This window comes from Monosiga brevicollis, genomic scaffold, assembly GCF_000002865.3.
Source record: "Monosiga brevicollis MX1 MONBRscaffold_21 genomic scaffold, whole genome shotgun sequence".
NCBI lineage: Eukaryota > Choanoflagellata > Craspedida > Salpingoecidae > Monosiga > Monosiga brevicollis.
In genome coordinates, this window is record NW_001865058.1 from 536,553 (window position 1) to 548,889 (window position 12,337).

Genomic DNA, 12,337 nt, shown 5'->3' on the forward strand with positions numbered 1-12,337 from the left:
GTCGGCAACCACAGGCCATGGCAGCCCTGCGCGCCACCGTTTGGTTGGCGCTGGCCCTTGCCGCACACATATCAGCGGCCCCCATCAGCAGTACCGTGGATCTCTTTGGCTACAACAGCCCTGCAATGATGGAAAAGATCACCTTTGTTGTCGACCAGCTCCCCCTCGCCAGCCAACCCCAGGTCCCGACCTCCAGCCGCGACCTTGGCGTGACCGTTCAGCCCTTGGGGACCGACGGGTTTATCCTGTCCGACCCCTACCACCAGGGTGCCACCTTCTTCGATGGGGCTGCTTCCTACCCCATGGATGTACCCGCTGCCATCTCTGGCATTCGTTGCCTGCTGCGGGATGGATCGGCCTTTGTGTTCAGCAACGACACGCTGAGCTACGTGAGTGCCGATGGCCAAAACCTGTCGAGCGTGTGGTTTGTTCCGCTGGCGCCATTTCGAAGTGGTGGCATGGACTTTGCGTGCGATCCCAGCCAAGCAGATCCGACCGTCTTGATTGCCACGCAGTCCCGACTGGCACCCCGCGGGGCGGCGGTGCTTGAGAGCCAGATGTTCCGGTGCACGCACAGCGTGCAAAACGGGACCATGGGGTGTCGGGCATCTATTTACGTGCGTACATCCCGCTTCTTCTATACGCCCGACAACGTCATCATGGCGGCAGACCTCGTGTCTGGTGTCAGCATGCTCACGGGCGGATCCGAGGTGTTGTTCCCCAACCAACCACGCGAGGGATCGGAGCTCCAACATGCCGGTCCCATCACAGACTGTGTCCTCATTCAACCCAAGTCGGCCGTGTTCCCGCTCAGCATTGACTTTTCCGTGGCGGTGACAAGCTCGCAGCTCGAGTTGTTCAACCTGGCCCCGCGCGACTCGTGCCGACCAATGGGGTCACCAGTCATGCTGCCCATGACGATCGAGTCGACGCAGCAAGCGGCAGTGTACTCTTTGACGCAAAACGGCACGATGGGGCTGCTGGTGCTAGAGCCGGATGCGAGCTGGAAGAGCACCGACCCATCCATGCGGGAGGTGTTTGTGTATGCGGTGGGCTTTGACATGGCACGGGACACGGTGACGGTCAACTCGAAGGAGCCGGTTCACCTGACTGGCGTCGGACTGAATACACACACTTTTGTGGTGGTACAGGAGCAGTTGCTGGTCGTCAAAAACTCCTCAACGTCCGCAGTTCACCGCCGGAGCGCGACGCAGGTCGCGAATAAGGCGAGCAGCCTGGCCGAATCCACAGACTCGGCGACGCCTTTGGTCACCCACGTCTTTGGCGTCTCCCGCTCAGTCGTGCTTCTGACGTCCTCCACCGGCAACCCCGAGGGGAGTGCACGGGGCTCTTCCAACGCGATGGGCCTCAATGTGGCTCTGCCCTTGTACATTGTCGTGGGCGTGCTCGTCATTGCGGCCATCATCTTTTTGGTCCGGTATTCGCCTTCCTCGCGAAGCCACATTCTGCAAATTTCCCGCAAGTCGGACTTGCGCTTTGACGACGACTTTGAGTTTAAGGTGCAGCAGCCCTTCCTACCTACCTCGCTCAAGGTGCCCGGCATCGAGGCGGATACAGACTACGCTCAAATGATTGCTCGGTATCTTGAAGACGCTGCCCGGGCCTTGACCTCTCCCAGCAATTTCGAGGTGTACGAAAGCGAGGACTTTCTCGCTCGCTTCGCCAAGCTCACACACAGCTTAGAGCTCGAGATGCAAAATGACATGGGCTATCCCCGCATGGACTACAAGCTCGTGGCCGCCTCCCTCCTTCGGGCTAGCCATCTGTACATTTGCTGCCGGTCCGTGGATCCCAACACGACCGTGGCCCCGCTTCCCGCCAACTTGGAGAGTCTCCTGCGCATCATTTGCCAGGGCGAAGACCTAGCAGGCGAGCCCGAGCTTTGGGAGGCAGACGAATACATGGGCCTCTACGTCACCGTCCAAAACAACCTCATCCAGGAAATGGACCTCAAGCAAATGGACATCAGCGGTCTTTACTCGCTTGCCTATTACTGGATCCGTGCACTTGACATGGCCGCCGGTAAGGGCTTGCCATTCTCGCTTTGTCCGGCGCGGACATGCCCGTGCCGCTGGCGTCTCACTGGTTCTCTCCCATCAATCCTGAGTCCAGCCCGCCGACTCACATTTCCCGCCTCTTTATTCCGTGGTTTTGCTCGCACACCTCGCAGCCAATCAGAAGAAGAATCACAGCAAGGCAGCCTCTGAACAGGCCTGGGTCCTTCTCAAGATGTTTGCCCGTGTAGCTGGTTTGGAGCCTGAAGATTTTCTCCTCCTGGAAGAGACGGGCCTTCGAGGACAGGCCTTGTCCACGCGTTTGATTGATATGAGCTGTGTACGTGGGCGACAGCCTGACCTGCGTGCTTCCTTGATCCAAACCAGTGCTGCAATGGCCTGTGTGTCGAGGGCGCCCTGATGTCACTCTTGTTGCGCTGCTTCTATCTTTGTCAATTTTTTCTTTAGGACGACGTGGTTCATCACTTCCTGACAAGTCTGCCCACTGCAGCTTGCCACAAGGTTTGTGTGTGTCATATCGTTGAGCCGCGTTGTTTCCTCACGTCAATGGGCGGGGGAGGGGGTTTCTGCATTTTTGGTTGACAGACTGTTTGTCTTCTTCTTTGGTGCCACAAACTGATGTTTTGATTTTGCGGGTCCTTTTGTCGCTTGCAGCTGTTGAGCACGGCCAACAAGTATCCAGTCATTGAGGCCATGTTTCAAAACGTGGACAGCATGCAAAAGTGTTGCTACTTTGCCATCAGTGCCGCTTGTCGACGCGTCTCCCACGATTTGAAGATTGATTTGTTTGCCACGTGCCGCCAGCGTTTCTACTTTGACACGTGGATCGCCAAGGTGGTCGGTGCCACCATCAAGACGGGTTGGGATGCCGAGGACGAGATGGCCACGCGGAACATTCTGGATCTGTTTGCGCAGGTGGAGGCACCGGGCCACGACTCGGATTCCCATCCAATTTTTGCTTGGTATCTTCTTCTGGATCGTCAGTGCCGCACGTACCACACCAGCTTGCCCTGCACGCGCGAGGCCATTCATGTGGAGGAGTCCAGCAAACGTCCCAAGCGGTCGGAGCAGCCCAAGTTTTGCGAGCACTGCTGGAAGCTGGTGACCATGGCTCAAAAGCCCGAGATCTATCCTCAGTTTGTCAAGCAATACCCCACCATCAAGAACTGCTTGAACAAGCGCGACACTCGCGCTGCCAAGAAGAGTGCTTCACCGCACGCGGCACCACCCATGGAGGTGCCGTAATCCTTTAAGTTTTTCAAGTGATGAGGCCTTGTGGGTCTGCCTTGCTCCACAGGCCCCGTGTTTTGTTTTTCTTCATGTTTCTTTCCCTTGAGTTTTGGACCTTTGCCTCTTGGCGCACCCATGGTTTTGTGTAGTCTGTTGAATGTTGAGATAATATTTTCCCTCTGATATTGAAGACAACCTTTTGTGCTTGTGCTTGTGCGTGTGTGCGTGCGTGTGTGTGTGTGCGCACGTATGGAAGCAGTGCCGTGTACCGGTTGGTGATGAATCAGCTTGCTTTTCATTGCCCACCGTGCTTTTTTTTGTTTTCTTTTGTTTTTAGAGCTTTCTCTCCCTTCCCCTCTCTCTCTCTTTTCTCTTTTTTTTTTCTCTCGCTTTCTTCCTTTCTTCAGTCAGCATGTGTTTTAGTACAAGGATAGTTGATTGTTATGAGACTGTGTCATGCAAAGGTAGAGGGCCTCTTGCCCACAGGCGCGCCAGCCGATCCAGATGCATCTGATCGCACCGACCGCCGTTTTGATCATTCAACACACCAACAAGGCTTGAGTCGCCCTAAGAGGTCATAAGAGGAGCGTGTTCGTTTTCCGGGAGTAACGTAGATACGTGTGCGTGATTACTAGTGGAGGAGCAGGGGGTCAGAGAAGGGGTAGCGAATGGAGCGGAGTGCAGAGATGCGAGGCAGTTTTGGTTGATAGTGGTGGATAATCAAAGGTAAATTCAAAGGGTATCAGAGAGAGGCTTGCGGAACGGGATATTCAAAGAGACTAGGTTTGAAGAATGAGAGGCAGGCACATGCCCACCACCCCAAATTCGTGGGTCTGAGAGGTGGAAGAGAACAGAGGGAGAGAGTGTGTGTGTGTGTGCGAGAGAGATAGAGACACCAAAAAAGACAAAAGAAAGAGGCGCAAACAAAAGCAAGAGAGAGAGAGAGAGAGAGAGAGAGAGAGAGCGTGTGAGAGCGGAGTGACATTACTTTTTTCCCTTTGCAACAACAAGTGAGTGCAAGTGTGTGTGGGCGCCGAATGGCAGCGAGTGCCGTTGGGGTGGGAGTCCCTGGTTTGGCGGACTTGTCGGCCTCCGTCTTGATGAACGCGACCCTCGGCGTTTTGTTCTGCCATGCTTCTTCCCCTCCCGCTCTCCAATCTTTCTCGTCTCCCTCCCTCCCTCTCTCTCTCTCTCTCTCTCCTCTCTCCTCTCGCCCTCGCTCATGCTCGGCGGGTTTTTTTTTTTTTTTTTTTTTTTTTTTGGGCAGAGGAAGCTGAAGACGAGTCCGTTGAGTACGACCTTCCTGCGTGAATTGAGCCGGCACGATGAAGGTGTCGGCCGTGGTGCTCGTCACCCTCGCGCTCTTCTCGGTGTTGGCTACTTGTCAAACCACTACTCGTCAAACCACTGCAACCATCGATCTTTACAACCAGGACGACCCCGATCGACTGGACAACGTCACCTTTGGCATCGACCAGCTCCCCGTCACCAGCCAACCCCAGGTCCCGACCTCCAGCCGCGACCTTGGCGTGACCGTTCAGCCCTTGGGGACCGACGGGTTTATCCTGTCCGACCCCTACCACCAGGGTGCCACCTTCTTCGATGGCACCGCTTCCTACCCCATGGATGTACCCGCTGCCATCTCTGGCGTTCGTTGCCTGCTGCGGGATGGATCGGCCTTTGTGTTCAGCAACGACACGCTGAGCTACGTGAGTGCCGATGGCCAAAACCTGTCGAGCGTGTGGTTTCCTCTGCTGACGCCATATCGAAGTGATGGCATGGACCTTGCGTGCGATCCCAGCCAAGCAGATCCGACCGTCTTGATTGCCACGCAGTCCCGACTGGCATCCCGCGGGGCGGCGGCGCTTCAGAGCCAGATGTTCCGGTGCACGCACAGCGTGCAAAGCCGGGCCATGGGGTGCCAGATGACTATGCATGCGCGTTCATCCCGCTTCTTCTATACGCCCGACAAGGTCATCAGGGCGGCGGACTTCATTCCCGACGAGCTCAATAGTTTGCATGATCACGCCAAGGTGGTCTTCCCCAACCAACCACGACAGGACACGGAGCTCGATACTGCCGGTCCGGTCTCAATATGCAATCGTATTCAACGCAAGGCGGCCGTGTTCCCGCTCAGCATTGACTTTTCCGTGGTGGTGACAAACTCGCAGCTGGTGTTCCTCAACCTGGCCCCGCACGACTCGTGCCGACCAATGGGGTCACCAGTCATGCTGCCCATGACGATCGAGTCGACGCGGCAAGCGGCAGTGTACTCTTTGACGCAAAACGGCGCGATGGGGCTGCTGGTGCTAGAGCCGGATGCGAGCTGGAAGAGCACCGACCCATCCGTGCGGGAGGTGTTTGTGTATGCGGTGGGCTTTGACATGGCACGGGACACGGTGACGGTCAACTCGAAGGAGCCGGTTCACCTGACTGGCGTCGGACTGAATACACACACTTTTGTGGTGGTACAGGACCAACTACTGGTGCTGTCAAGTAAATCGGACACCTCATTGAAGGTTGTTCAGGTTCTCGGAGTCTCCCGCTTAGTCTCGAGCCCCTTGACCACCGTCTCTCCATCGCAGTCGTCAGGCTCGCATCACCCGGCCCGATCACCTGGCGCTATTGTGGGATATGTTCTCTTTGCCGTATTCGTGGGTGTTGCCTTCACCTATCAACTTAAGAGGCGAGCCCGCAATCAATTTTCGCGCGTTTACACCGAGCTTTCTGATTGTCAACTCAATGCGCCTCCCTACACGGAAAATACTCTGGACGAAAAGAAGATGCAGGACGAAGCGCTTGATGAGCATAATGGAAATGAATAACCTCATAACTTGTCAGGCTCTTGTACAAGGCTTTGATAGGAAGTCTGTTTTAGTCCAAGTGCTGCTGCAGGTCAGCCGTATATTCATCTCCCCCTTTTGATTGATTGTGGGCTTGCCATTTTTTGTTTGTTTTTGCCGTGGGCAAGCGTGTGCATCCGTGCGTGTGTCTGTGTGCTTGAGTGTGCGTGTGTATGTGTGTGGGTGTAACAGACATCTCGGAGTGTTCGAAGTGTGGGTAAACTGGGTTAGAATCGGCATCGAGGGCGCCTCGTTGTGTGCCGTCCTTGCAATTCAAGGCGTCTTTGCTGTATTGCCGCCATCCAAACACACCCTACATGCGCAGGGCCATGCGTGACAACATCCTTTTTATGTTAAATAAAGACAACAGCTCATCTGTCGTAGAATCACACACAAGCTGCCAACAGGCTTCGCCTGACATTTCGACACCACTCAGAGTCGATCATATTGACTAGGGGCCGACGTGATTAGCTTTTCAATCAGCCTCTTACGACCCACGGTGGGCCAGGTGGTGTGGTCCAGACCCACCCAAGACAACAAACATTCCGAGTTGAGGTGATTCCGGATCATCTCCACCAGCGTACGGTCGCTGACTAGCATGCTCGACTTGACGACATCATTGAGCTCTAGGACGTAGAGGCCATTGGGAAGGGGGGCGACGTGCACGCCCGGTCGTCCCGCGTTGGCACCCATGTCGCCAGGTGCATCATACCAGAAGAGGTTCATCCTCAGTAAAACTGGATCGCTGGGCACGTCCACCAGCGATTCGCCACCCTCTTGCTCCAAAGTCAAGTCATTGCCTGCCACAATGGCCTCCACAGGCGGAGCGCCCGCTGGCATGACTACGCACTTGAGATAGAATGACGGCGATAAATATACTCGGTCATCATCGGGGCGGGACAGCGCCCGATATCCCAGCGGACTCTGGCGGGTTAAATCTTCAACAAACTGCTCAAACTCGAGCCGTCCGGCTGCCTTGCCACAGCGGTGGATGTGTGCCATCACCACGCCATGGCCGCGCGTCCTATTCATGGCAATGGTCAACGGCTTGAGCATCCATGCCCCAAGCATAATGGCAAGCAGGGGCGCACCAACAACAACCAAGCAAAGCCAGCTTCAAGAGCGATCAAAGATGACAACTGCTGTGCTTCAAAAACAAGCCGGCCGGAATAGTCCAACGCCGTGGAGGAGAGGTGCAGGTGATTCACCAAGCGCCTTGGCACCAAAGAAAACGAACCGGTCTAAACGTTGGATGTCGCCAATCAAGGTGGTGTCCACTTTGAGGCGCACCAACGATGTAATGGGGGGATCGCCGCGATCCACGCCAAGAAACATGTTGCGGAGCAGCATGGTGGCCACAGCATGCCGGCGCCGACATGCTGGTGGCGGCTGAAGGGCAGGAGCAAAGCTAGCCTCGTCCTAAACAACCCATGAAAGAGTACGAAAGCCAACCACAAAGTGAGGGCCTCAAGGCGATGTTGGCTTGACTCAACAGGTCACGTGAGCTGGACCGAACCATCAGGCAACATGTCCAACCTCATCGATCCCACAAGATTGTTCATTGCGAAGTTGCTGATTGGTGAGATGCGCCACGTGCTGGCGCCCATGTCTCCAAGCTTGACGCTCGCGACTATTGGGATCGTCAATCGGGGCTTGTACAGCATGCGTGCTCAGGATGCCATCAAATTCGGAGCGAGTAAAGACCGATATGCGGTTGGTACTGGTCTTCGGCACGACAGTGCAGCTGCCAGGGCTCTTGCTCGGCGAAGACGAGTTTGCAGAGGCGGGCGGTTCGGATTGCATGTGTGGTCGAACGCTGTAGACGTGAGTTCCTGCAAGGTCGCGGAGGACGATAAGCTGATCCGAAAAAAGGGAACTTTCGCCACTGCCGGCATTTTGAGGATCCTCGATCACGGTGGCCAAGGTGTGACTGCCCAAGCCCCATACTGAGACAGAGGCGCTGTCCGTAGCTCCTGTCAGCAGGCCAGCGACCAGACGAGTAGAGTGAAATTGGAGTCCGTCAAAAAAAATTTACCAACAAGTGTGTAACTGCTTGGGTGTTTGGAGCAGCTCGGCGATAACCTACCCGTGGCAAGAGCAGCAGCCATGCGTTCGAGATGATCGGGCGCAGACGCTTCTGGTTGAAGCGTGGCCGTGCATCGGCCTGTTGCGAGGATGTTCATGAGGAGCAAGCTCGCAGCTTCTTGCACACGTAGTGATGGTGAGCCCGTGGGTGTGGCTACGACAAAGGGAAAGCCCGCTCAGTTACAGCTCGCGCAGCATTTCATGCGTAAATATTTGTATGCACAATACAGCCTGCTTTCCCTCTGAGGCGGCCGCTCAAAGGCAAAACAGAATCATCCCACCTTCTTTGTTGTGGAGCCGATGCATGCCGTCCTTGACAATGGACCAGCTAGCAATCATAGCTGCCGCGTCGCTACCTCGTCGCTCGCGAGCTGGTTTTCCCATAAAGCCGGCCGCCACGGCCTTGAGCAAAAGATTTCGGTATTCATCGCGTTTCACAAGAAGCTAGATGGCACAACGAGGAGGATGTGGCCAGATTTGACCGCAAGTACAAGTCAGAATACAAGTGATGCGGTGCCCAGCACGCACGAGTTGATTGCGGCATCAAAAGGCTTGTCCAGGCGTTCCTGACAAACCTTATCCTGACGTAGCCAAGCCATTAGGCAATGGAAGGCTGCCACAATGATGGAGTGGAGATAGCGCGTTTGCTTGGGTGGTGGCTGCTGCAGTGCTTCGGTAATGTAGTCCACAACTGTGCGCAGGAACGTGAGCACGCTGTCTGCCTGACAACGGATGAGACACTCGTGATGCCGTGCCAAGCTTTCAAGAAGCGCAAAACATCCGAGTGTGACGTTGTACTCCCATTGCTTACTAAATAAATGCGGCGACAGCATAAGGCAAGGACAACGTCAATCACAAAATGTCAAGACCATGTTGCCCTTGGTGAAGGCGCAAAACTGATATGCACCGACCTGCAGAGCAATTCAAGGATGCTTTGAAGGATGCGGGCAACAAGAATGGGCGGTGGCGGTGGCGGCGGCGCCGGTACAGCACCATGTTCCGGCACTGAGGGCTCAAGACCGACTCGAGTGTGCTGGCGACCAATCTTTCGCATCATCTGTGTGGCCCAGGCTGCTTCGGGAAAAGACTGCTGGCGCGGGGTTGTCTCGGCGTCTGACTCAGTCTGTGGCTGGTGTTGGTCGGTGTGTAAACTGTGGGTTTTGCGATCCTGCCAAGGCAAGTCAGGTGGGCTTGAATAAAAAAACGAGAACAAAAAAAGGCTTCATTCTGACAAACAGGTCCCGCGAACGAGGCCTAGGTGGTCTTTCTCTTGTCACGGCATACAACTTACCAAATTGCGACGGCGTGTGGCGGGCGAGAGCCAAACCGGCGCCACGCGATCACGCGCATGCACTCTCATGGTGGCACGCACCGACTCGTCCTCGGCGGCCAGTAGTTGCAGAGCTCGAAAATACGCCTATAGCAAACCAGAAGGTGGGTGGCGGTGTCAGGCAATGGGTCGTGTCTTGTGAAAATAAAGCAGCAAAGGGTCCCACAGACCAAGGGATGGAGATCGGCGATCTGTGATGATAACACCAGCAGAAGCAGATGTGCAGGTACAAACCAGCATGTTGATGGCATCAGCTTCTTTGCGAATGCCTTCGAGGAGAATGTCTCCAATGCGCACGGTCACTACGCTGAGATTGAGCTGGGAGTCAGCGGCTTGGTTCAAATCGGTGCCAGCAAATGTGGGTAGCTCCACATCAGGGTAGTGGAGGGGAAGACAGATCATGCTCTCAAGCAAAGAAATAGCTGCACGGCGCAGGCGAGGGCCAAAGCTCTTGTCCTCGCCACACAATACCATGCGGCAGGCTGATACAATCGGGAGGACCAGAATCAGAAGGCCAGGGACGTCCAGCAAGAATATGCCGTCCAGATTAGGGATGACTTGGCGTAGGATTGAGGGATGACGAAGGCCACGAATGACGAGGGCGAAAATGCGATCCAACAGATCCTGAGCAGAATGATCCATCATTAACAAAGGCGGCAACCAGAGATGAGCATAGAGCAGTCACTCAAGCCACGCATGTCAGCACATGACCCTTGTTTGGAATCTCATCGGTGTGATAACTGCAGGAATTCAAGGACTCACCTCTGACAGATCTTGGTGATGGAATTGTGTCTTGCACAGGATTCGGCAAATGGTGCCGAGGGCCTACGTACGTAGTAGGCCAACGCCAGAGTCGTGCCAAGTTGCCAAGTCAAATTCAGGGCGAATGAACGAAAACGAGAGGCAATCATCCATGAAACGGGGCCTCACCAAAGCACGCCCGTCTGTGTAGTCATCCGAGGCATCCGAGTCAGCGCTGAGTTGGGCTGATTGCAACAACCAATCACCCAGCAGTTTGAATACTGAGCGCCCACTGACACGTCCCAATAGTGGCAACACCGTGGGAAATGAGCTGCTAGACTTTGGGGGACGGGAAAGAGCCAACCGAATACCAATGGGGACACGAGGAGCTGTGTCCAAACCTGGGTGGGGGCACGCCATGTGGGACGGTTAGCAAGTCGGAGGCAATTGTATTGAGGCCGTGCATCATCTCCAGAAAAGGTTCTACAAAGGACAAAGCATGGCAGGTTTAGACAGGTGCTTGCGCAAGGGATGATGAGAAACATTAAAGCCCAGCTGGCACTGACGTGGCGCAAGTGGCGTCAACGACTCCTCAAGACCGGGTGTCATTGCGCGCGCTTCTGGTGTAGCCAAGGGAGGTCCCAAAAGATGGAACATGTGCTGCCAGCAATGAAGCAAGACTTCGACTGGCATTGCTTTGATGCTGCCATCTACAGACTAAGGGAGTCAGCAGGAAGAGCAAGCATGAACAGGAGGGATGGAAATGAAACAGAAAGCAAAACGAAATTGAAATTTGGAGATGGAGGTCAAGTTTGCTGCGACGGGGACGAGGATGTGAAAAGAATACCTCAAGGGCCCGACAGACATCGAGTTCTTGTTCAGGATGCCGTTGAGAGGTGACGATGACTAGCCGCTGGGTGAGGCTGCGCGTGATCTCACACCACCAGACCACTGTTTGTGGTCGATGGCGCCAACGACGAAAGTGGGTCCGTAGCCTTTGCCACAGCTGACTGTCAGGAAAGCACACTAGGCATACCTGGGTGTGGTCAAAAGGATGGGATATGTGAGTCGTATGCCCAGAAGAAACCAAGCCCGGGGTTGCCTGAAAAAGAAAGAAAGAGAAAAAAAAAAAAAAAAACAAAACAAAAAAAAAAAAAAAAACAGAGCTAAGGTTGGGCATACCTTGACCCAAACTTCCAAAAGCACGCGGACGAGGTCATTGGAGAGGTGGTCGGCAAGTTCGTGGGTTTGGACCGGTTGATGAAGAAGACCATCAGCGACGCTCATCAACACCGCCAAAAGGTTGTTCAAGGCTGATGGCTGGAGTGTTGCAAACGATAGATTGCTCCAACAGTCGAGAATACTAGCGTCCAATCCAACCCCACAGAGAGAATGGGATGTGATGTAAGCCACGGGCACCGATGGGAGTCGCACATAATTATGCGTTTGGCTCGGCAAGGGCGGGTTCCAAAGGCGGCGTACCGTTTGCAGAGGGCGACATGTTTTGGGGTGAGGGCAGTCGTAGCGGCAACGTCTGTGCGAAACAACTGGCTGAGGTGGTGGACAATGGTGATGGAGAAGACGTTGGGGTCGTTAATCACGGGTTCTGGGGTATTGGCGTGTAGCTGGAGCCATGAACAGTAAAGCTCGACCGATTTGCGGATCAGCTCGTGATATGACAGCGGCAGGGCCAGGCTGGCCGCGATGAACTCTTGAAGCCATTTTACCTAGCGTGTAGATGTGTCCGAGCAACGATCAAAGAGTGGGTGACCAAGAAATGAAGAGGGGAAGCAGCTGAGGTAGATGGGGACAAGGGAGCAAGCCATCTTGATTCGGGAGCCAAGCTCAAGGCTTGAGTTTACCTGAAAGGGGGATCGTAGGCGACTGACGGCGGCGGGATCAGCGGAGAAATGATCAATGGTCATTTGGATCATCTGATGCTTTTGCGCCGCCTTGAACAAATCCAGCACGCTCTCTAGCGGATGGACCGTGGCAAATGGGACAAACAGTTCGGTCATTGACAGCGAGGGGAGGCAGCAAGAGCAGAGAGAGAAAGTTCAAGCAAGCCTCAG

At 54.9% G+C, this 12,337-nt stretch overlaps 3 protein-coding genes across 3 annotated transcripts in view; 2 read left to right on the plus strand and 1 right to left on the minus strand.

Annotated features, from left to right (window-relative positions):
- Positions 1–17: 17 nt before the first annotated feature.
- MONBRDRAFT_38206 (uncharacterized protein) lies at positions 18–3,721 on the plus strand (the record flags this gene model as incomplete). The annotated part of the gene is made up of 4 exons (XM_001748145.1): positions 18–2,043; positions 2,192–2,355; positions 2,484–2,537; positions 2,691–3,721. The coding sequence occupies 4 exons, from the start codon at positions 18–20 to the stop codon at positions 3,279–3,281; spliced, it is 2,835 nt and encodes a 944-aa protein (XP_001748197.1). The 3' UTR covers positions 3,282–3,721.
- Positions 3,722–4,533: 812 nt separating this feature from the next.
- On the plus strand, positions 4,534–6,397 carry MONBRDRAFT_33596 (uncharacterized protein). The gene has a single exon (XM_001748146.1). The coding sequence runs from the start codon at positions 4,592–4,594 to the stop codon at positions 6,089–6,091; it is 1,500 nt and encodes a 499-aa protein (XP_001748198.1). The 5' UTR covers positions 4,534–4,591; the 3' UTR covers positions 6,092–6,397.
- Positions 6,398–6,541: 144 nt separating this feature from the next.
- The window catches only part of MONBRDRAFT_10475 (uncharacterized protein), a gene marked incomplete at both ends in the record, with an annotated part of 11,249 nt that continues 5,453 nt past the window's right edge, over positions 6,542–12,337 (minus strand). Inside the window, 11 exons of the mRNA XM_001748224.1 lie at positions 6,542–7,133; positions 7,347–7,498; positions 7,646–8,082; positions 8,196–8,348; positions 8,476–8,638; positions 8,770–8,916; positions 9,486–9,611; positions 9,759–10,148; positions 10,667–10,748; positions 11,302–11,367; positions 11,748–11,992. Of these exons, the coding sequence (XP_001748276.1) occupies positions 6,542–7,133; positions 7,347–7,498; positions 7,646–8,082; positions 8,196–8,348; positions 8,476–8,638; positions 8,770–8,916; positions 9,486–9,611; positions 9,759–10,148; positions 10,667–10,748; positions 11,302–11,367; positions 11,748–11,992 (2,553 nt within the window). The remainder of the gene's footprint in view (positions 7,134–7,346; positions 7,499–7,645; positions 8,083–8,195; positions 8,349–8,475; positions 8,639–8,769; positions 8,917–9,485; positions 9,612–9,758; positions 10,149–10,666; positions 10,749–11,301; positions 11,368–11,747; positions 11,993–12,337) is intronic.